The sequence below is a fragment of the Nyctereutes procyonoides genome, unplaced genomic scaffold (genome assembly GCF_905146905.1).
Source record: "Nyctereutes procyonoides isolate TBG_1078 unplaced genomic scaffold, NYPRO_anot_genome, whole genome shotgun sequence".
Taxonomy (NCBI): domain Eukaryota; kingdom Metazoa; phylum Chordata; class Mammalia; order Carnivora; family Canidae; genus Nyctereutes; species Nyctereutes procyonoides.
In genome coordinates, this window is record NW_026575126.1 from 68,139,653 (window position 1) to 68,163,538 (window position 23,886).

At 41.7% G+C, this 23,886-nt stretch overlaps 1 protein-coding gene across 2 annotated transcripts; it reads left to right on the top strand.

The window, feature by feature from the left end:
• Positions 1 to 2,508: 2,508 nt before the first annotated feature.
• On the top strand, positions 2,509 to 23,240 carry ZKSCAN5 (zinc finger with KRAB and SCAN domains 5). Of its 2 annotated transcripts, XM_055339527.1 has the most exons (7): positions 2,509 to 2,949; positions 3,210 to 3,729; positions 7,981 to 8,119; positions 13,060 to 13,142; positions 13,420 to 13,555; positions 18,569 to 19,177; positions 21,551 to 23,240. In XM_055339527.1, the coding sequence occupies exons 2-7, from the start codon at positions 3,316 to 3,318 to the stop codon at positions 22,675 to 22,677; spliced, it is 2,508 nt and encodes an 835-aa protein (XP_055195502.1). In that variant the 5' UTR covers positions 2,509 to 2,949; positions 3,210 to 3,315; the 3' UTR covers positions 22,678 to 23,240. The 2 variants fall into 2 exon arrangements, with proteins under 2 accessions (XP_055195502.1, XP_055195503.1); XM_055339528.1 differs by lacking the exons at positions 13,060 to 13,142; positions 13,420 to 13,555.
• The last annotated feature ends 646 nt before the right edge of the window (positions 23,241 to 23,886 follow it).

Consider the following 23,886-nt stretch of genomic DNA (forward strand, 5'->3'; position numbering starts at 1 on the left):
CCCTTCTAGAAGTGGAGTCTATTTCCCTACCCTTTGAATCTGGGCTGTTCTTGTGGCTTGATTTGACCAAAAGAATGTGGCAAAAGTGACACTGTGTGAATGTCAAGCCTTAGGACCAAGAACCTTCACGACCTCTGGTCTCTTGCTTTTGTAACCTGCCACCACCAAGTGAGTAAGTCTGAGCTATGCTGCCAGGTGATGGGTAGTATGTGGCCTGAATGCCTCCTAGCACTCCAACTGACAACCAGCCAATCCCCAGAAGGAGAAGTGCTTATCTCAACAGCAGCTGACCACAGACAAAAGGAGTCTGCAGTAAAGCCACCCAGCTAAGCCTGAACCAAATCACAAGCCCACAGAGTCATAAGCAAAATAAGTGATTGTTTTTTAAGGTCACTAAATTTGGTGTGGTTTGTTAGGCAACAAAAACTAACAGACATACTTTTAAAAACAGAGTAACCCAATTCACAATACTAACAAAAAAAGATAAAATACTTAGGAATGAACATTAATGGGGCGCCTGGGTGGCTCAGTGGTTGAGCATCTGCCTTTGGCTCAGGACAGGATCCCCGGGGCCTGGGATCAAGTTCCGTATCAGTTCCCGGAGGGGAGGCTGCTTCTCCCTCTGCCTGTCTCTTATGAATAAATAAATAAAATATTTTTATGAAGAAAACTTTATTTTTTATTTTTTTTTTTTTTTAAAAGAGAGCATCCTACAGGTTTTTTTATTTTATTTTATTTTTATATATTTATGATAGTCACACAGACACAGAGAGAGAGACAGAGGCAGAGACACAGGCAGAGGGAGAAGCAGGCTCCATGCACCGGGAGCCCTACGTGGGATTCGATCCTGGGTCTCCAGGATCGCGCCCTGGGCCAAAGGCAGGCGCTAAACCGCTGCGCCACCCAGGGATCCCTGAAGAAAACTTTAAAACACTCCTGATCCAAAGTTAGCCTTTTTTTTCCCACAAATGGAAAAACCTACCATGTTCGATAGGAAAATTAACTTTATAAGAATGACAATTCTCCCGAAGTGAGTATCAATTAAAACTGATCCCAATAGATACTTCTCTCTGGAATTAGAAAACCTGAATCTCTAAGGGATCCCTGGGTGGCTCAGTGGTTTGGCGCCTGCCTTGCGCCCAGGGCGTGTGATCCTGGAGTCCCGGGTCCGGTCCCGCGTCTGGCTCCCTGCTTGGAGCCTGCTTCTCCCTCTGCCTGTGTCTCTGTCTCTCTGTCTCTTGTGAATAAATAAATACAATCTTAAAAAAAAAAAAAAAGACAACCTGAATCTTAAGTTAATTTGGAAAATAACTAAAGAAGCAAAAATACTTTGAAAAAGAAACACAGCGCGGGGTATTTGTCCTAAGAAATATTAAAGCCAATTATTAATCCTCAATAAATTAAAACAGCATAGTATCACATGCATAGACACAGAGACCAATGCAACAGAATAGAAAATCTAGAAAGAGGCCACAAAAACATGAGAATTTAGTGTATGATAAAGGCAGCATCACAAATCAATGGGAGGTAAAGACAGACTTTTTCGTAAATGTTGGGACAACTCGGTAGTGATTTGGAAAAAGTTAGATCTATACTTCACACTACACACCAAGCGAGCCAGGCAACATAAATGTAAAAAGTGGAACCACACAAATCATACAAACGTACCGCAGTGTCAATTTAGGCATTTGCAAACACACAAAAACGAGAGGTTATTAACAAGGGCATCCCTTTGGCTAAAGAAGCCCTGCATGGAGAAGCTCTCTTCTTTGCAGGAACGCAGAGCTCCCGGACCCCATGCTTCCCGGCGGAGGCGCTCGAGGAAACGCCTCCCTCTCCTCCCGCATTCTGATAGGCCCTCGAGACCGAGGCTGCAAAGAGAGCCGCGGCCCTACTGGTTGGCGGGCGTGGCCCGCGCGAGGCTTCCTGGGACTTGTAGGCTCCTCCGACTCCGCGTCTGACGTTGAAGGTTTCGGGCTGGGTAAGCTAGGCGGTGGTGAAAAGGTGGGTGTGTCTGGAGACGTGTGTGTGTGGGGGCAATGGTTCAGGTGAAGAAAACGAAGGACTTAAACAGAAATTAGGGTTGCGGGCTCTCGGTAAGGGATGAACCTACTTCGAAGTGGGGCGCAGAGCGTTGAGGGTGGGGGAGCCCAAGTTCCACGGCCAATCAGACAGTAGCAACTGTTGCCTTAGCAACCACTCGGGACAGCCAAGGCCCGGTCCCTTGCTCCCACTCCAAGAAAAGGGGTGGAGCCCGGGCTGTTTAAATGGCTTTTGAGCTAGGGTGGGTAGAAGCGGGCTCCGTTTCCTCCCCTGCTGTAGTGACGCAGAACCTGCGGCTCGGTGGGCGGGGAATGGCCGGGTCGGAGGCGCCCCAACTCCCCGCTGATTGGCCCACAGCCCCTCCGGGGCGGTGTCTGGGCGGGCAGCTCCCGCCCGCTGCGAGGCGAGGACCTCCGGGATTCCTAGAGAGGACTCGGAAGTACTCTGGGCGGTGGGATTGATGGCTCGACCCCGTTGGACAGGGAAAGCTTGCACTTGCTTACTTCCGGCAAGGAAGTGTTGCGAAGTGTCGGCTTCGGGTTTTCTCTCGGTTTGTGGAAAGAAACCTATCTTCCCAAGCTTGCCTGCGGGAACTTGGTCTTCCAGGAGAGCTCCCCGGGACAGGTGCCTGGAGGAAAGAGGATGCGGTTTGTGTCCAGAGGAGAATCCTGTCTCTAACCTTGACCAGCCGTGTTCCCGTGGCCATGGGGTCAGGGGAGATTCTGAAGAATCCAGGTCCAAATCTGTACTTATAACTGTGCTTCTCTTCGGGACCAATGAAGTGTCTTTTTGGTCTGGCATGCTCTTGTGGCATGAAGGACAGGACCCGTTTTGACCATTGTAATGTTTTTCACTCCTGTTTTGACTTGTGGTAGAGAAAAGCAGACACTGCGTCTGGACTAGTTAGTAAGTCTTGCCCAATTATTTATATGAAATTTAATGTTTTTCATCGTTAAAATTGTGTTCTGTTAGGCCTGATGTCAGATTTTTATTGTTCTTTACATTTCTTAAAATGTTGGAAATTTTCTCTATTAGTGGTTTTATGGGTGGAGTGATGGCTGTCTTGTAGTCTGTATTTTAAAGTAAATGACTCTGTTGATTGGTCATCTTTAGTATAGATGACCTCTTTGTCACCTCTTTGCTAATAATGATTTCCAATGTATCAGTAGGTTGCACACTAATGGAAGTGTCCTTCAGAAGATCTTAAAGAGCAGAAAACAGATTTGATCTGTGTCACGCAGCTAACCTGGAGAGATAGTCCTCTGAGTTGGAATGATAATGACAGAGTCTGGGGAAGTTATAGACTTAGACCCTCCAACTGAGACTTCACAGGAGCAAGAAGACCTCCTAATAGTGAAGGTGGAAGAAGAAGACTGCACATGGATGCAGGAGTACAACCCTCCAGTGTTTGAGACTTTTTACCAGCGCTTCAGGCACTTCCAGTACCATGAGGCATCAGGGCCCCGGGAGGCCCTGAGCCAGCTCCGGGTGCTCTGCTGCGAGTGGCTGAGACCCGAGTTGCACACCAAGGAACAGATCCTGGAGCTGCTGGTGCTGGAGCAGTTCCTGACCATCCTGCCTGAAGAGTTCCAGACCTGGGTGAGAGAACATCACCCAGAAAGTGGAGAAGAGGCTGTGGCTGTGGTAGAAAATATACAGAGAGAACTAGAGGAACGCAGACAACAGGTGAGCGAAAGGGGAGATGTTAGAGCAATGAGGAAGGAGAGGAAGAGAGGCAGGTGCTGCTGAGCAGGGGTGAGATCTTTCGCGCTCAGGTGCTTCATCCATATTCTTTTGTTCTCCTGGGATTAGGTACACTGTGGAGATTTCCTGCCACTCCAGCAAAGAGAAGCAGTATCCAGTGTGTTAACCTGGAGAAGACAGTCAGCGATTTTATTTATTTTTAAAATTACTGTATCTATTTTTTGAATGACATGATACAAAATTCAAAAGGTGCATAAGGTTTTTATGAAAAGTAAGTTTCCTCCCAACCCTAACTTTCTGGCTGCCTGGTTCTCTAAAGAGGCAGCCACTGTCACCTGATCCCTGTATGTCCTTAGAGATAGACTTTCTTCTGTATATATAAGCATTCGTGTAGATGACATGCTTTTAAAAAACACAAATGTTTTTAAATCATTGTGTGCTTTTGCCTCTTGCTTTTTTCTTGTATCTTGGTTTGTTCTACATCACTGCAAACAACGTTGCCTCACTCTCTGAAACTGCGTTATATTCCATCGAGGGGATGGAATACATAGTTTAATTCCTGTTGAAAGCCATTTAAGTTATTCCTTTAGATTATTTCTGAGCTTTTAGTATAACATACTTTGCCACAATGACTGTCTTTTACATTCATCATTAATTATAGAATAAATGTTTAGAAGAAGTCAGATTGTTGACTCAGAGGCCATATGCATTTGTAATTTTGACAGCTGTTGATAGAGTGCCCTTAGTAGAGTTTATACCAGTTTTTATTCCCAACTGAAGGGCACAAGAGAAATTTTTTGCTCACAGTCTGATAATGTGATGTTATTCAACTTTTTGTTATTGCTTATCTGAAAGATGCAATATTGCACTTCTGTGCTCTTTTAGTATGCATTTCTCATATTATGAGTGAGTTTGGCCACAGTATATATGTTAAAGGGTTATATGTGTACTCCCTTTTTTAAAGTAAACTCTATACCTCATGTGGGGCTTGAACTCACAACCCTGAGATTGAGAGTCAGTCCACTGACTGAGCCAGCCAGGCACCCTGTGTGTGTACTCTTTTTGTGAATTATCTGTTTACGTTATTTAACTATTTGAAAAAAGCACTGTGTCTGTCGTCTGAGTTGCAAGTTTATTTTTCCACTTTGTTGTCTTTGTTTATGGAGATTTCTGTTTTGCAAGGTTTTTGATTTGTATGTAGTCCATTTATATCTTTTAATTTATAGTTTCTGGATTTTGTGCCATACTTAGGCCTTCTCCACAACAATATTATAAGAAAATTTTCTAATACTCTTTTTTTTCTTTCATTTGTTCGTTCTTTATTTCTTAGTATTATTTTGGTGCATGGTGTTTGATATGGTTATGACTTTTTATAAAAGTCAGATGTCTTTCCAATTGCCCCACCCCCCAGATGTCTTTCCAGTTGCCCCACCAACTTGTATAATAATCCTTTTTCCCCCTCTCTGATTAAAATACCATCTTTATTAATTTCTACATGTATTTATGGTCTTTTAATTCTGTTCTATTTATCTTGTTATTTGTTCCTGTATCATTATTTTAATTACTTGAGCTCTGTAAAGTGTTTTCAGTGTTTGATAGGGTTACCTTTTCCCTTTTCAAATTTTTTTTTCCCTTTTCAAATTTTTGACATTTTCTTTTTTCTTAAAAAGTTTCTTACAAACTTTTTTCTTAAAAAGTTTCTTACAAACTTTAGAATTACTTAGTTTAGTTTTCACCACTTCAAAAATCCTGTTGGTTTTTTGGGGGGACGGGTGTTGCAGTATATCATGTATTAATTTAGAGAGGATTGGTATCTTTACATTGTTACATCTTCTTGTTTTTTCTTACTCATTTATAATCTGACCTTCTGCCTTCTTGTTGCTAGGGTCACATTCTCCTTAAGCTTTAATTTTTTTTTTTTTTTTGAGCAAAGAAGCAAAAATTGGGAGACCTTAGGTCACAAGAGTTTGAAGCTAGTTAGAGAATTTCCCTGATTCTTTTTTTTTTTTTTTTTTTGAGATTTTATTTATTTATTTGGGAAAGAGAGAGCATGAGCAGGGGAGAGGGAGGGACAAGCAAACTCCACACACACACCCCAGCGGGGAGTCTGACATCAGGTTCAGTCCCAGGACCCTGAGATCGTGACCTGAGCCAAAATCAGACTTAACCGACTGAGCCACCGAAGTGCCCCTCCCTCATTCTTGAGAGCCATTGCCCTTCGTTGTAAGGTCCCAGTCTCATTATTCTTCATCTCTGGGTAAGAGGTACTTTGACATTCCAGAACATCCTCATCTTCAGCTGGTTTAGCTCATTTCATGAGGCAAGTAGGCAGCAGAGGGAATTTCTACTGACCCTTGGCTATACTGAATGATTGTCTTCCAGATGGGAATGTTTGAACCTTTCTGTTTCTGTCAGGACAAAAAGTAGAGGTACATGATAATATCTCCTTCATTCATTCATTCTTTTTTTTTTTTTTTAAGATTTTATTTATTTATTCATGAGAGACACAGACAGAGAGGCAGAGATGCAGGAAGAGGGAGAAGCAGGCTCCCTGCAGGGAGCCCAATGTGGGACTTGATCCTGGGACTCCAGGATCAGGCCCTGGGCCAAAGACAGGCACTAAACCACTGAGCCACCCAGGGATCCCCTCCTTATTCCTTTCTTAAGCCTAATTTGGTACATTAACGAACAGACTTTTCCCTACTTTATGGTAATTTATTACTTTATGGTGATAAATATTTAAAAGTACAGTTATTTCTTATTTTTTTTATTTTAAAGATTTTATTTATTTATTATAGACACGGAGAGAGAGGCAGAGGGAGAGGGAGAAGCAGGCTCCATGCAAGGAGCCTGACATGGGACTCAATCCCCGGTCTCCAGGATCACACTCCAGGCTGCAGGCGGCGCCAAACCACTGTGCCACCAGGGCTGCCCTCAAAAGTACAGTTAAAGACAGAAAGGATTTTTTAAACAGAGGACTTATGTCCAATATGTACATTTCCCTCTCTCATTGTGATATGCAGCCGCCTTTGGAAGAGACAAATAATATTTCTTAGTGGTAGTCAGGGGTCTGAGGCCCATAGAGGGGATTTTCTCAAGGGCCTCCACCAGTCACCTTGCCTTTCTCTCTGCCTGCCATCTAGATCCCCTCAGCTTTATCTCCAGGCAGTTCTTGTCTCTGGAAGACCTTTTCCCAGGCTTTATCCTTTACCTCTCCTCCTTTGTTTCTCCATCCGAGTGTCAGGAGACCTCAGAGGCTGCTTTGATTCTTTTGTGCTGACATGCTCTTTGACATACTTGGCATCATTTTAGCTCTTACCCTGAGTAGGTACACAGACTTCCAAGCAGAATGATCTTTGTCCCAACTGTTTGGCAGCTGCCTGTTAATGTAACTCCTATATCACATTTTGCCAGTGCTAAGAGGGTTAACATTTTAAGTGCTTTGAAATCTTTGGGAGGGGAAGGAGAGGGGGTTGGCAGTTCTGTCTCAAGGCAGGATCTTATTACCTGCTAGGATGCCGCTGAGCTAGTACCTTCCAGAAAAGACAGATTGTGGAGACTGGTTGTGGTGGAGTAATTGTGTGTCCTCTAGGGCCGAGGGAAAGAAAGATGGGGGTACTTAGCATGTCGGACTGGAACTAGCTCTGGTCTTGATATCTGTCCTACTTGAACAGGGTCCACCAAGGAACCGAGTGTGGCTTTCTGAGTCCTGTATTGACCTTTCCAAATTCCGCTTCTCACTTCCCCCTTCTAAACTTGACCCACCCTGGCCTTCTTACAGTTCTTCAACTGTATCAGACCCTTCTTTGTTGCCTGAGGATCTTTGCTTATGTCATTCTCTCTGCCAGGACACTTCTTGCTTTTCCCCTGGCAGACTTCTTTTCCCCTTAGGTGTTTACTTAAAGTGACACTTCTCAGAAAAGCCTGCCTTGACTACTCTCTCTAAAGTAGGTCTCATCTGTTCTGTCTTAAGACACTACATTCTTCTCCTTTCTAACATATAATGGTTTATAATTATGTATTTATCTGTGGGTGGATATGTTTAATGGAATTCATCTTCACCTAGAGATAAACTGGGTTTGTTAAGCCACTGTGGAGTTAAGTGTGTCTGGCTCATTGTAGATGCACATAAAATATTTGGCAAAAAGAGTGAATGGAAGAAGAATGTGAATTTACTGGATTCTTCCATAGCCCCCTCTGCAGTGTGCTGATTGGTGTGGTTGTGCTTGTTAGATCGTGGTGTGTCCTGAAGTGCTTCCTCAGAAGATGGTGCCACCTGGAGTTGTGCAGGAGTCCCTCAGCCACCAGCTACTGTCCATGGAACCCCAGTCTGAACAGGAGCCACAGAAGCCTCATATCCTGGATGAAAATGGTGAGGACGTGTGATTCATTGGAACAGATGTGGCTAGAGAGTGGGCACCCTGGCCGTGTGGGTAAGCGGTATCTGTGTGAGAGAGACTTTGGGTGGGGCAGCCTCCTGCAGTCAGCAGGATCGGAGCTTGGAAAGGGCTGGGGACCTGGAATTGAGTCCCTGGCATTCAGAGAGAGGTCAGGTGGTAGGATGGTGAGGCCATGTACTGCAGTTCTGTTCGAATTGTAATGGTGATGACAGCTCTAAGTACAGGTATTGTCAGAAGATCTACAGAAGTCTTTTACAAAAGTGTCGTGCTTGTTTTATGACAGTTTTCTGGCTCCATCTCACTGATTTTGTTTTCTTACTGCTTGTGTAAGAACAGCTCTCCAGTTCCTCATTACATTCATTTCTGACCGCTCACTATTTCAAGCAATGCTTCACAGTGACCTTTAAAGTGATTGTTCTCTCTCTCTTTCTGTCCTCCCCGCCCCCCCTCTCAATTTTATTAACTTGTATTAGACACATGAAGGGAAAAAAGTGAACTCCTGAGTATCTTATTTAGGATGGTAAATATCCATAGGTCTATAACCCTAATCAGAAACTCTTGCTGTCAGGTATATTGTAGGATTCAGCATTTTCAGATTTAGTAAGGGAATATGATTTATATGTATCATACATTACAGTACCATCAGGATTTGAAGTGGGACTCCACATGTTAATATTTCAGCAATGAAATGTATGCAGGTTTATAGTAAGTGGATTAAATAAAGGTTTTTAAATAACTTCACATCAGTTCTGGTCAGATTTTGTTATCAAATTAGTTCAGTGTCTAACTTAATGAGAGGAAGGCCTTTGATTTCAGAACTATGCAGAAGGTATCATGAGCCTGGGTTTCAGGTTTGGCCCCAGGTTTTTTCTTCTACGCTCTCCTTAGAGGTCAGGCCTTTCACTTCACATGTTCCATGGCTCCTATCTTTTCCAGATTTCCTTTCACTGTGATAATAGTGACCAAAGTGGGAGCAGCAGCAACTGTTGCTTATATAGTGTTTACTGGGTATCAGCAAGTGTTCCCAGTGCTTTGCTTGTAGCAACTCATTAAACCCTCAGTGTACCAGAAAAAATAGTCTTCACCGCTTACCATCTGGGGCCAAGAGATCCCTTTTATTTTATGTATATACGTAATTTTACTTTATTTGTTATATTATTATTAGATTATTTTTATATATTATTTTTACATATGTCATTTTATGAATAATTTACCGAAGAATCAAAGGATAATAAAAAAATAATTCTCAAGGAAATTTTTTTCAAGGAAATTTTAATAAGAACTAAACCTCTTTATATCAAGTACATTTTGATAACAAACATCATAAAAAAGGAAAGAATACTGTCACACAGTATGCCCCTTTTCCCTTTAGAAAAATGAATACTGTCCTTTTGCAAAATGAAATGATCCAGAATCTGGTTGCAGAATCTTGCCTGATGAAGTCCTTCCTGTTGAATAATTCAGTAGATGAGAATTTCATATTTCCTTTTGGAAATTAGAAATAGAGTGTGTCCAGCAGCCCCAGTGGCCCAGCGGTTTAGCGCCGCCTTCAGCCCAGGGTGTGACCCTGGAGACTGGGGATCAAGTCCCATGTCAGGCTACCTGCATGGAGCCTGCTTCTCCCTCTGCCTGTGTCTCTGCCTCTCTCTTTCTCTCTGTGTCTGTCGTGAATAAATAAATAAAATCTTAAAAAAGAAAGAAAGAAATAGAGTGTTTCTCTTTGATTCTTATGTTTGAGAAAATTTAACTTTGGTAATATTTGTAGACTTCTTCAAAGAGTTGCCCTATGGGCTCAGTTTTACCATTATCGTGGAGAGTGCACTGCTCTGTCTCTTCATATCATTTTCTTAACTCATCTAGTGATAGTGTTTTCTGCTGCAGATTTTCTTCTCTTTTGCTGATATGGGTGGAAAATGAAAAATTCTGAATTCACAACTATGTTTAATGAAAGCTAAAAGCAGGAGTCATCAGTCTTGAACCTTCTTGAAGATTATGCAAAACTCTGGGCAGTGAATTTAATACTTGGTGACTAGTGAAGAATGATGATTTATTTTGCTCTTACATCATCCTGAGTATTCTCCATTTTCTTATTATTTTTTATGCTATCACTGGGAATAATTAATGCATAATGATTAGTAAACGTGGTAATTCTTAGGATGAGGAATTAGAAAAATGTTTTATGATAGAGGAAAAATAAGATTCAGATCTCAAAATGTACCCTAGATGTGTAGAAGAACCCAGTAGATCATATAGAAATTATGAAACAATGAGTTGCACTGCATTTTTAAATAATATTAAGGTAAATTTTTCTTTTGTTCTTCAGAAGACCTCTAAAAGAATAAGAGTAATCTTATTCTTTAAGAATGTAATGTAATCTTAGTCTTTTTTATTTTTTTTATTTTTTTTTATGATAGTCACAGAGAGAGAGAGAGGCAGAGACACAGGCAGAGGGAGAAGCAGGCTCCATGCACCGGGAGCCCAACTTGGGATTCGATCCCGGGTCTCCAGGATCTGCCCTGGGCCAAAGGCAGGCGCCAAACCGCTGCGCCACCCAGGGATCCCTAATCTTAGTCTTTAAAAATAGTTAAAACTGTTCAAAAAAGAAATCCCAAACCCCAAATCATGTCTAATACACTTAGTTGGCATAGCAAGGGTTAATGCCCACACTGGACTGAATGGAAAAGGTACCATTGTTATCCTCATGTTAGAAATTAAGAAGCTGAGGCCTAGGGCAGCCCGGGTGGCTCAGCGGTTTAACACCGCCTCCAGCCCAGGGTGTGATCCTAGAGAACTGGGATAGAGTCCTATGTTGGGTTCCCTGTGTGGAGCCTGCTTCTCCCTCTGCCTGTGTCTCTGCCTCTCTTTCTCTCTCTCTCTCTCATAAATAAATAAAATCTTAAAAAAAAAAGAAGCTGAGGCCTAGTCAGATTAGGTCATTCATGCAAGGTCACAGAGCTGTTAGTGATAGAGCTGGGATTCTGACCGCAACAGTCCAGCTCGACGTTTATACTTTTACCTCCTCATTCTGAGCTGTGCTGGTTTTACTTTTCTACCAAGCCTCCTAGGTGCAGGCTCCTGTCCCTCCACTGCCAGAGTCTCATCACACCAGGCTGCTCTGTCCCTCTGTCCCTAGGTGCTGCTTCTCTCCTCTGCCCTGTTAGGTAGACCCAGCCAATTTCTTTATTCCAATAAAATTACAAGGTTTGTTTTGTGTTTGGGTTTTTGATTTCTACACACTGGGGAAGGCTGCATTCCTTGTGCCTTTGTTAGCACCGAGGGCTGGTCTTCTAATTTCAGCATGAGAGGGGCAAAACCATTTGCTGAAAAGCTAAAGAAACAAAAGGTTTTATAGGAACATCATAAAATAAGTGCAGTTATCTGGAATGTAATTACTATAATTATTCCAGTTGTAATTGGAATGTAGTCTATACTCAAAATCAAAATTACTGTTTAAGTAAAGAGTACATTCTTCTGTTTCTTCGAGTCCTGTTTTGGCTCTGTAGCCACACTCCTTGTTTCAAACTGCCATGTCTGTTTCTGGTTTTAATCTCTAAGCATTATCTCCTCCATTTTTGTGTCATTGCTGATTACTTCCTAGTCCTTGGTCAGAAGCAAGCTGTATAACGACATACATTTTTATGACCAGGGAAACCATAGCAACATCTAAACTGTCAGCTTAAAAGGATCCCTGGGTGGCTCAGCGGTTTAGCGCCTGCCTTTGGCCCAGGGCATGATCCTGGAGGCTCAGGATCAAATCCCACATCTGGCTCCTTGCATGGAGTCTGCTTCTCCCTCTGCCTGTGTCTCTGATTCTTTTCCTATCTCTGTGTCTGTCATGAATAAATAAATAAAATCTTAAAAAAAGAATAAACTGTCAGCTTAAAGATTAATGCCAGGTTGATCCGTCCAAATTAGGGCATATATAGACAGATTGTATGGACTGTCAATCTCAGACAAAAGGACAAGCAAAGTTCACAGCAAGGGGTCAGAAGGTCACCAACATCTAGAGATGAGACCCTCCAGGCATTGCACATGCAATTCAGTCTACTCAGAAAGCACCCCCATCCCCCCAAGCCCATCCCACCCCTACTTTAACTAGAGTCACTTCCTGTGGAAAGGCTTTCCTGATGCTCCCACCTCCCTTTCTCCACTCTGTAGGTGCCCCTGTTTCCTGCTCCTCTGGGAGCTTGGTTGGATTTCAAGTATATTACTCTTACCCTGTGCTGGAAGTAAGTAAGGCTTACATGTCTGCCCTCCCCACTAGACAGTGAAGGTTTTGGAAGTCAAGAATTGTCTTATCTGCCTGTTCTTACAACACACAATGTAGACTCAGTACATTACTAATTGGCTGACTATTAATCAACCATGGTAACTTCTCAAAGGAAGAGAATGTGGACCAAGACCTTGCTAATCAAAATGTGGCTCTAGGAGCAGCACCAGAATCACCTGGCTTTGTTAGAGGTGCTGAATATGGGGGCCACCCCAGAATTGCTGAGCCATGTCTGCCCTGTACCAAGACCTCCAGGTGATTTGTTTGTACATTCAAGTTTGAAAAGCCTGGGCTCTTGGTAATGCTTCAGCTTCATCGAAGCCATGGGATCTGTTTTTCTTTGAGATGACTAGATTTGATCTTGGTGGAACAGATTGTATCCTTTATAGGTGAATGGCACAGTCTTGAGGTTGTCAGCAGGGATTAGCCTGACCAAAGCAAGGAGTCTAATTTTTTTTGGGGAAGAGTGAGTGTAGTTAGGTGAGGGAGGAGCCCATGTAGAGGGTCTTGAGAGCCAAGCAGAAAAATTGGGCCTTGCTACAGCAAGGTGTCATTGTGGATTCTTAAGAGAAAGTAGAACATGATGGCAGTCAGAACTGGGCAGAGATATTCTGACTTACACCTCTTTTTCTCCCCCCTCAGCCCTACCTGCTCTTCATGTTCCTTCCCTCCCCCTGAAGGACAGCCAGGAGCTGACAGCCTCACTTCTCTCGGCTGGGTCCCAGGTGAGCCGGCATCCCATGCCTGCAGTGAGGACCCATGTCTGTTCTTGGACAAGTAGCTGCCCTAGTCCTGAATCTCCATCAGGAGTTCTGTCTCACTGCAAACTGGGCCCATCTGGGGTTCCTACCTGAATGTCGCTTTCCATTCTACCCAGTGCTTCCCTCTCCTCTTTGAAGCACAGACCCTCCCTCTGTTTTTCTCCTCCATGCTTCCACTTCCTCCCCTCACTCCAAATTTGGACATAGGGAATGGGAATTTAGTGGCAATCTCATGTTTCAGAAGTTGGTGAAAATTGAAGATGTGGCTGATGTGGCTGTATCCTTTATCCTGGAGGAATGGGGACATTTGGACCAGTCCCAGAAGTCCCTCTATAGGGATGACAGGAAGGAGAATTATGACAGTATTACTTACATGGGTAAGAATTACTTCATCTGCATGGGTTAGGACATTGTAATTTTGTTATAAAGAGTATTTGTGGCACATTATATAAAAGCATGTATGTTTTAATTACATGAATTTGCTTTTTTTTTCTGTGAAAGAGTAAATTGACATTCCTTTTTTTTTATTATTCAGCTTATTCTGATTATTTCCATCATAATCAGGGTATGATTGAAGTCTGATAATACTTGGGGGATAGTATTTGCAATCCAGCAAATGTTCTCTTTTTAGTGCTTTAAGATAAAAGAGCTCAGAACTAACAGCCTTGGGTTTTAATAGATTTGTAGTAGTTAATGTATTTTATTTCTTGACAAATTGAATAATTCTTAATTGGATACTTCTTAATTCTCACTTGTGAAAGCATCTCAGACTTTGCTGAATAACTATTTGTTAGAGTACATTTGACCCTTGAACAACATGGAGTTAGGGGCACCGATCCCCCATGCAGTCAAAAGTCTGTATATAACTTTTGACTCCCCCAGAACTTAACCACTCATAGCCTACTGTTCACCGGAAGCCTACCAGTAATATAAAGTAGATTAACACCTAGTTTGTATATATGTCATATACTGTGTTCTTACATGAAAGTAAGCTGAAGAAAAGTATTATTAAAATCATAAGGAAGAGGAAATGCATTTATGGGACTATACGTATCAAAAGAAATCTGTGTGTAAGTGGACCTGCCCAGTTCAAACGCATGTTGTTCAAGGGTCAACTGTGGTTATTAGAGTTTCTCCCTTTTCCCCAGTGCATGGATAGCTAGTTCACCCATCACCATTCTCAGATCACTGATGCTTGTTTTGTGACATTCGTCTTGCCATCTACATTTTACACGTCTTATCCCTTCTTGAATTTTGTGCGTGAAGTGACATTGTGAACCTGTTTCTAAATTATGATCCTGGAAACTCATATTTGATTATGTGCCTAGAGCAATTCTAAAAATCTCAGCACCATGGCAAACATTTTGGAGCTTATGGCTTTTAGCTTCTTTTGAATGAATTCTTTTAGAAGAATCACTAAATACCAAGCACTCTGGGAGACTTTAGTTGAAATACATATACAATGCCAAATCTCTCTTTTTTAAAAGTTTATTTCTTTAACTAATCTCTACACCCAGTGTAGGGCTTATCCCATAACCCTGAGATGAAGAGTCGCATGCTCCTCTGAGCCAGCTATATCATGCCAAATTTCTTTTGAAAAGCATTATTCCATCTTACAGGCTTTTATTTAAAAAGTAAAATTGAGGGACCCCTGAGTGGCTCAGCGGTTGAGCACCTGCCTTCTGCTCAGGGTGTGATCCTGGAGTCCTGGGATGAAGTCCTGCATCGGGCTCCCTGCATGGAGCCTACTTCTCCCTCTGCCTATGTCTTTGCCTCTTTCTCTGTGTCTCTCATGAATAAATAAATAACATCTTAAAAAAAAATAAAGTTGACTTCTATTCTTAGAAATTTTCCATTTCTTTTAATACTAGTGATACATATTTGTGTTTCCTAGTCTTTGATTTACTTCTACATGCTCTCTGTGGCTTTATCTGTTGGGATCTTAGTGGTGGGGTGTTTCATCTCAAGGGATTAGTTACACAGCACAGATGCTATATGTAATGCAAATATTTTCATTCTCTTTTTAAATGAATTTCAAATACCTCACTTGTCTAATTTGAGTCTGGTAGTATCTTTTTATTTTTTTCAATTATTTTACAGGCTTAATGGGTTTCAGGCTTTCAGAACTTGGCACAGTTCTTTTTTATACCGTTCTCCAAGCAGTGTTAAATTTGTACTTTCTGATTTTTTAAAAAAATCTATATGTTCATTACAAGCTCTTTACAACTCCAGTATACTCTTCTACATTAAGAGCATGTTTGATGATTTCTGCCCCCTTAACTTCTCTGAGAAGGCCACATTAAGTTATTTTCATGCCTGTGTGCTCCTAACAGGACTGAGAAGGTCAAGGTTTTAAAAGTATCCATCAGATTCAGAAAAGAGATTTTAAAAAATAGATATATGTTGGAGCTAGCCATTTCAATGGAATATCTAGGACATTGGGGAACAAGAGACAGTTTCTTAAAGATTGCAAAAGAGAGGAATTTGAGAAAGCTATTGAAGATAAACTTTCAAGAACATTGTGAAGGAAATGAGAAGGAGGGCTTATCATTGTAATACTACATGGCTTAGATGAATAGTTTTCTACATTCTCTCTTTCTTTCTTTTTATTGGGGGAGGGGGCGGGCAAAGGGAGAGAGAGAATCCCCAACAGATTCCCTGCTGATCATGGCACCCAACATGGGACTTGATCTCACAACCCTGAGATCATGACCTGAGCCAAAATCAAGAGTTGGATACTTAACTGAATAAGCCACCCAGACCCCCATGTACGTTATCTTTTTCAGTGGGAGAGTTTTAAGCATACTTAAGTGCTACTTAAAAGAATTAGTAAAGAGGGAGTTTGAAATGTTAGGGCAAGGAAGAGGAGATCATTGATGAAAGTGGTCCCTCAAAAATAGGATGGCATGGGGAGATCCAGGGTCCAGGAGGAAGGCTTGGCCTTGGCCAGAGAGACAGCTCTTCCACCATGAGGTGAGGGGAGGATGACAGAGGAAGGCTACCAGCAAGTCTTTGGTTGTGGCTGTAGGAGGTTCAAGGAGCTTTGACTTTTTCTGAAATAGGACACAGTCACCTCTTGAGAATGAGCAGGTGATGAAGTAGGTTGCAGAGTAGAGGTTTGAATACAGTGGAGAACTTTGGTTTGAAAAGGTCATCTGAGACACCTGGGTGGCTCAGCAGTTGAGTGTGTGCCTTTGGCTCAGGGTGTGATCCCGGGGTCCTGGGATCAAGTACTGCATCGGGCTTCCTGCTTGGAGCCTGCTTCTCCCTCTGCCTGTGTCTCTGCCTCCTCTCTCTTCTGTGTGTCTCTCACGAATAAATAAATAAAATCTTAAAAAAAAAAAAAGAAAAGATCATCCATGCTCATAGTAAAACATACTCAAATATGTTTTAAAACATACTCAAATGGGTATAAAGTGAAAACTTAGTCACCTACCCTGATTCTCAGACTTCTGTTGACTATTACCAGTTTTTGGTTTGTATCCCTAGACATATTCTATATACACACAGGTTTTTGCAAAAAAGCATATACCATATACTACTGTAATTTTAAAATAACAGTGAAATATCTTGGAAGCCATGGTGGAGATATTTGACACAGCTGACAAGAAAAATAAGTGGCATGAGGAGCCAACCTTAGGAACATAGAATGCCAGACAGGCCATCAGTGAGGGTGAAGAGTCTGAATCTGTATAAAGCACCAAATCTTCCTGATTGGGCGTTTTTATCTCCCCTGCTCTCTCACCATTGCATTACTAACCAGATGGGCAGAGCATTGAGCGAGAAGCACAGTCCTCTGTCAGATACAAAAATAAACCATGAGAATCAACAGAAACCTTATCATGTACGTGGAAAAGAAGTGAGGAAAGAGAGAAAAAGCAAATCAGTAAACCTATTGGTGTGACAACCTGTATAATTGCCTTCTCTGGAAAAAGGCAATTGTTAATGGCACCAAAGAGGTACATTGGGCTAGTCTGAATTTTTTTTTTTTTTTTTTTGCAAATGCACCCCTGGAAAAAGAAAACCATGTGCTTTTTTGACTTGTTGAATGGGAGAGAATTCTAATAAGAATAAAATGTGTGGGTACAAGCAGATGTGAATAAAAGAGAAAAATCCTGTGATGACAGAGATTATTTGCCTACTTAGATGGGGGAGAGAAAAACAATTTTTTTGATTATATGTTTGTTTCTATTATTAAAATGGCTTTTTAGGAAGAGAAATAAAAAAGTTTTAAGAAATTAATATTCAAGTTTTCTTCACGGTATAAGAATTATAACTTCTTACTATGTCAACAAAAAGGGGCGGGGATAGTAACAGTATCTACCTCAAAAGGTCATTGTTAGGATTAAATGCCATAAAATCATAAAACACTTAAAGGCTTGGTCCACAGGAGCATGCAGCAAATTTAGCTCTCATTACCGTTATTCTGTAATATTTGAAAACCACTTTTCTGCTTACAAAAAAAGTTTATTAGAAAGTTCTCAACAGGCCCTGGTCTCTCTCTCTAGCATGTAAAAAAATAATATTCCTTATTTTTTAATTATTGAAGATTTGTCTTTGCAAAGCATATTAAATGTCTGTATCAAGTGAAATGTAGGTTGCTGATCCAGTCACATAGGGAGATGATTGCAGTCTGTCTGGCATCTGTATTCTTCAATGACTATTGGGTGTTAAAGCGAGCTCTTAGCAGTACTAGATTCTTCTCTGGGTATAGAGAGAATGCCCTTTTTTCCCTTTAGACTAATTCATACCAAACTCAGATTCTCTCGGGATTAAGAAAGCTGGAAGGATTATCTTTCTTCTCCAGCAATGAATAAACAGGAAAAAGAAGGTGAAGGTTGGGTTAGCAACACAACCCATTTTCAGGTTTTATTAAAAATATCTGGGGGATCCCTGGGTGGCTCAGTGGTTTAGTGCCTACTTTCAGCTCAGGGTGTGATCCTGGAATTCTGGGATCGAGTCCCACGTCGGGCTTCTTGCATGGAGCCTATTTCTCCCTCTGCCTGTGTCTCTGCCTCTCTCTCTCTCTCTCTCTTTCTGTGTTTCTCATGAATAAATAAATAAAATCATATATAAAAAAGAATATTTGATGTTGCACAGCTGTGCACAAACAGGTACTGTAAGTACCCCCCTGAGGAGGGTATCACCGTCATTAAACAGAAGGACTGCTCTCCCAATTTGATCTGTTTGATGCATTCCTGCCAGCTCTTCATCCCCAAACTGTCTGTTTCCACTTGAGGATACTTTGTCCCCTCTCTGAAGCCTAAAGCTGCCTTTCCCAAGTCCTGCTGTGCTAGCATGTGTTAGCTTCGTGATTGCCTATGTCCTTGCGTCATTTTGTTTCTCCCAGTATGGGGAATAGCTAATCCATTTTACTTCTATTATTTCAGATTATGAATCTGGGAATGACAATGTGGAACTTGTAGTAAAGCAGATTTCTGACGACGCCGAATCTCACTGGATGACAGCAGGAAGCACTGAAAGAAACGTTCCCCAGAGTCAAGGGTTTGGAGAAGTTAGTGACCTTCACGGCATGGTAGAAAGGTGGCAGGTAAACCCTGCTGTGGGGAAATCAAGGCAGAACCCTTCCCAGAAAAGAGATCTTGGCAGCATCACAGACGCTAACCGTAAGCAAAGCACAAGTGGTGAAAGAGGTCACAAGTGTAATGATTGTGGTAAATTTTTCCTTCAAGCCTCCAACTTCATTCAGCATCGGCGTATCCACACTGGAGAAAAACCCTTTAAGTGTGGTGAATGTGGGAAAAGCTACAACCAGCGAGTGCATCTGACTCAGCATCAGCGAGTCCACACTGGTGAGAAACCATATAAGTGTCAAGTGTGTGGAAAGGCCTTCCGCGTCAGCTCGCACCTTGTCCAGCACCACAGTGTGCACAGCGGAGAGAGACCCTACGGGTGTTCGGAGTGTGGGAAAAACTTTGGCCGGCACTCCCACCTGATTGAGCACCTGAAGCGCCACTTCAGAGAAAAGTCCCAAAGATGTATGTATGGGGAGTTTGTGTTTGGAGAATAAATGGAGGCAAAAATGGTTTTATCAGCCTAGAGCCACGGAATGGTCCTGGTAATGGTAGCTAAGGGGCAGAGGTCACAGCCCATTTTGTTACTCTTTATACTTTAATTCACCTGTCCGTTTAGTAAGCAAAACCTATTGCTTCTCCACCATCCCCACAGCTTCCTTCTTCCCAGAGGTGCCTCCCTTCAGCTCTCTTACCGTTTCTTCTGGTAATTCTCTGTTTGTAAGGAATTATGGCTATTGCCTGACTCACTGATTTTAAACATTATCTCTTTCTGTTGTAGGAACTGAGGATTTTGGCGCTCTCACACGCTTCCTTTCCTCTTTCCCCTTTTTCCAATTTAGCTAATTCACATCTTATTTTAAAAGGATAATACTAGAACAGGAAGTCTGGAGGAAAGAAAGCAAGAGGAAAAAAAAAATCACCCACAATTCCACTGTCCTAACTAATAAAACTGTTATGATTTAGTATATTCTATTTTTTTTCATAAGCTTATTTTTATGTAGTTATACTCAGAGGGTACAGTTAAGTACTAGACATGTTGTCTAGTGTGGTCTGACCCTCCTGTTTGTTATTTCTGACAACCTGCCATTGTGTGGAGACATCAACACTTAATTGTTCCTCAGTTGAACTCCTAATTTTTTCTCTTTTGTCCTGATAACTGTGCCTGTGCCCCGCCCCATTTTTTTAAAAAATATTTAGGATTATTTCCTTATAATAGATGCCCAGGAGTGGGATTAGTGGATGAAAGGCCAAAAGCATTTTTATGGGTCTTGATACATATTCCCAAATTGCTTTTTCAAACAGTCACCACATAGGAGAATATCAGTTTTACTAAATTTCTTCCACGGTGACCAGAAATTTTTTTAACAAATGAAGGAAGCAGAAAAGACATCTTTGCTGTATTCATTTTTATTAATTTGGTTATTAGTAATATAATACTAATATTATTTACTTATTTTTTCTTCCTGTTCAGGTGACATTAAACTTATGTAAAGATGAGATCACCATCAACCATGCTATGAAATTAAAAGCTCTTATTAATATTTTTCATATAACTCTTTAAAATATTTATTTTTAAATTCTTTTAAATTGATGTCCCCAAGCCCAGCTACTTGTCATTTGCACTAACAGTGACTGTCACCTTTTTCATTATGAAATAGAAATTTAGTAAGTTCTCAAGGCCTTTAGAGTTCTGGGTTGGTCTGAGCCTTCTCCTCGGCCAGTTCTGTCCTTTCTGCTTGGTGGCTGCCTCGTTGGGGTGAGCCATCTAATAGCACTCTGGACCTGGGAAGCAACTGCTTTAAAGGAGTCTCTATTCTTTCCTATTTTCTCTGCAGTTGCTCTTACAACTAGTTTCCTAGTTAACACTCACCTACCTTCCCCCACTATTTTTTTGATCAGAAGAGGGATCTTTTGTGTGCTTATCCAGCCATTATCCAGCCATAATTATCTCAAGCCTGTAGTGCTAGGTGTTTGGGATAGAGCAGTAAACAGAACCACAGTTTGTCCCCTTGTGGTGCTGATGGTTTGGGGCAAGGAGCAGATAGGAAAGGTGGTGAGCATTCACAGATTTGATGCCCTGGTTGGGAAACAAGTTAAGGTGATGACTAAGGGTCAAGAGAGCAGAGATTGACATATCACCCACCCTCCTGACAGTAGTGTTCACTGGCTCATTCCTCTTTTGTCCTAGCTCCTAATCAGGTATTCTTCCAGTGCTCTATTCCCCTCATAGTCCTTGGCTTCCCATTCTTCAGTCTTGTCTGCTGTCTCCATCCAGCTGTGTTTCTGTTCTTGTCTCATTCTGTCTGCCTAATTCATGTTCACATTTTAGAATACCTCTCTCTCCTTTCTGTGTAATAGAAGTGTGGTACTCCTCCTAGTGATTGCCTAGCCTCGGTCATTCTCACCACCCTGCTTAGTGAGCCTCTTCATCTCATTTTTTTCACTGGACACATACCAAAGGTTCTTTTCACTCCCGTTGGCATCAGGCATGTACATACATTCCCCCCTTGTAACTGGTATCACATTGTGGTTTCACCTGATTACCCTTTCTCCTGATAGTTTATCTTTCTTCTGTGAAAAACTGGTGACAGGGGCATCTTGGTGGCTCAGTCTGTTGAGCATCTCTTTTCAGCTTGGGTCATGATCTCAGGGTCCTGGGATCGAGCCCCATGTTGGGCTCCCTACTCAGTGGGGAGTCTGCTTCTCCCTCTCCCTCTGCCCCTCCTCCTGCTTGTGCACGTGTTCTCTCTCGCTCGCTCATTTTGTCTCTCAAATAAATAAAATACTTAAAATAAAAGAACTGGTGACATTTGCACTTCCTCTTTATTCTTTCAGGCAGTGAGAAAAGAAGTAAGAATACAAAATTGAATGTTAAGAAGAAAATTTCAGAATTTTCAGAAGCAGATGTGGAAATACCAGGAAGAATCCAAAGAAATGTTTCTCAAGTTCAAGATTTTGGAGAAGCCCATGAACATCCAGGCAAGTTGGATAGAAAGCAGGGAGTTCCCATGAAAGAGGTGCTAGGACATCCCTCTTCAAAGAGGATAAATTTCAGTGAAGTCACGTATGTTCACAAAAAATCATCCACAGGAGAGAGACCACATAAATGTAACGAATGTGGAAAAAGCTTTATTCAGAGTGCGCATCTGATTCAACATCAGCGAATACATACAGGGGAGAAACCCTTTAGGTGTGATGAATGTGGGAAAAGCTACAATCAGCGTGTACATCTGACTCAGCATCAGCGAGTCCACACTGGTGAGAAACCCTATACCTGTCACTTGTGTGGGAAAGCATTTAGAGTGAGGTCCCATCTTGTTCAGCATCAGAGTGTGCACAGTGGGGAGAGACCCTTTAAATGTAATGAGTGCGGGAAAGGCTTTGGGAGGCGGTCCCACCTTGCGGGGCATCTGAGACTCCACTCTAGAGAGAAATCCCATCAGTGTCATGAATGTGGAGAAATATTTTTTCAGTATGTTAGCCTCATTGAACATCAGGTGCTCCACATGGGTCAGAGGAATGAAAAAAATGGCATTTGTGAGGAAGCATATAGTTGGAACCTGACAGTGATTGAAGATAAGAAGATTGAGTTGCAAGAGCAGCCTTATAAGTGTGATATCTGTGGCAAAGCCTTTAGTTATAGTTCAGACCTTATTCAGCATTACAGAACTCACACTGCAGAAAAAACCAATAAATGTGATATATGTAGAGAAAATGTTGGCCAGTGTTCCCACATAAAACAACATCAAAAAGCCTACTCCAACGTGAAATCCCATCAATGTAATGAATGTGGCAGAGGCTTCACTCTGAAGTCACATCTTAATCAACATCAGAGAATCCATACTGGTGAGAAACCCTTTCAATGTAAAGAATGTGGAATGAGTTTCAGTTGGAGTTGTAGCCTCTTCAAACATCTAAGAAGTCATGAGAGGACAGATGCCATAAATACTGTAAGTGTATAGATGTTTCTGTTGTAGAACAGCTTTTGCTCAATTTTAGAGAAGCCTTTGTAAGAGAAACCCTACTCCTATAATGAATGTAATAACAATGTTAAGCATTTTCTCCAACGTAATCATCAAGCCTACAGATATGTTGAAATCTTTCAGTTAGAACTTAGGAACACTGGAGAATCCATAATGAATAGCTATCTGTTTGCTTTCCCCATCGAGAAATGCTTTTGTTAGCATCTTCATGCTTAAGAACCTAGACAAGAGAGAACCTTTGGATATAGTGGATGAAGGAGAGCCTTCAGGTGGCACTCATTCTTTGGTCAAATCTCAGAACATTGACACTGAGAAAAGCCTCATGAATGCAGTAGAAATAAGCTTTATTTGTAGTTTCCGCCTTGTTTGACAGCTTATTCAGGGAAGAGCACAGCAAAAGGAAGAGAGAACTCTTTAGCATGATAATCTCTTTTGGTACCTCAGCAATGAACCTTTTCTAGAAACGAAATGATTATCCTGCCACTAGAATGTTCCAGCTGTTTTTCCCATCTTGAGTATTAAAGCTTTTGAAAAGAAATTGATTTAAGGTATTTATATTCTGGAAAAATTGGGGTTTAGAGGCTGGATGGTATGCGTTCCTGTTGCATTATTCAGTCTAACTTCTCCATGAAACATTCTTTACCTTGTTTTTATTTTTATTTTATTTTATTTTATTTTTTTAAAATTTTTATTTATTTATGATAGTCACACACAGAGAGAGAGAGAGAGGCAGAGACATAGGCAGAGGGAGAAGCAGGCTCCATGCACCGGGAGCCTGATGTGGGATTCGATCCCGGGTCTCCAGGATCGCGCCCTGGGCCAAAGGCAGGCGCCAAACCGCTGCGCCACCCAGGGATCCCTTTACCTTGTTTTTAATTTGATTCTACTAGCATCAAAGTTGGATAGTAGCAAGAATAATTAAGTGTGTAAATTCAGGAGAGAAGCTGTTGGTCAGCCACATCTTAAAAAAATTTTTTTTTTGCTCAGTTGCATCTGAATGGGGGAGAGAGAGCAACCATAGGGGAATAGAGAAGAGAAAACAGGCCAAAGTGTGGGCTGGTTTTCATTCCCTCACCCACAAGAATGAGGGCAGCTGTGTCCATGGAAGGAATTGGACCAAGTTGAATTAGGAATCTTGGCCCAAGCAGTATGTGTAGCAATTCCTAGTTGTCCTGGAGGTAGACCTCC

Coding starts and splice junctions, on each gene's coding strand:
- ZKSCAN5 (XM_055339527.1), top strand. CDS start 3,316: ATGATAATGACAGAGTCTGGGGAAGTTATAGACTTAGACCCTCCAACT. Junction 8,120..13,059: donor TCATATCCTGGATGAAAATG/GTGAGGACGTGT, acceptor CTCCCCCCTCAG/CCCTACCTGCTCTTCATGTT. Junction 13,556..18,568: donor TGACAGTATTACTTACATGG/GTAAGAATTACT, acceptor CTATTATTTCAG/ATTATGAATCTGGGAATGAC.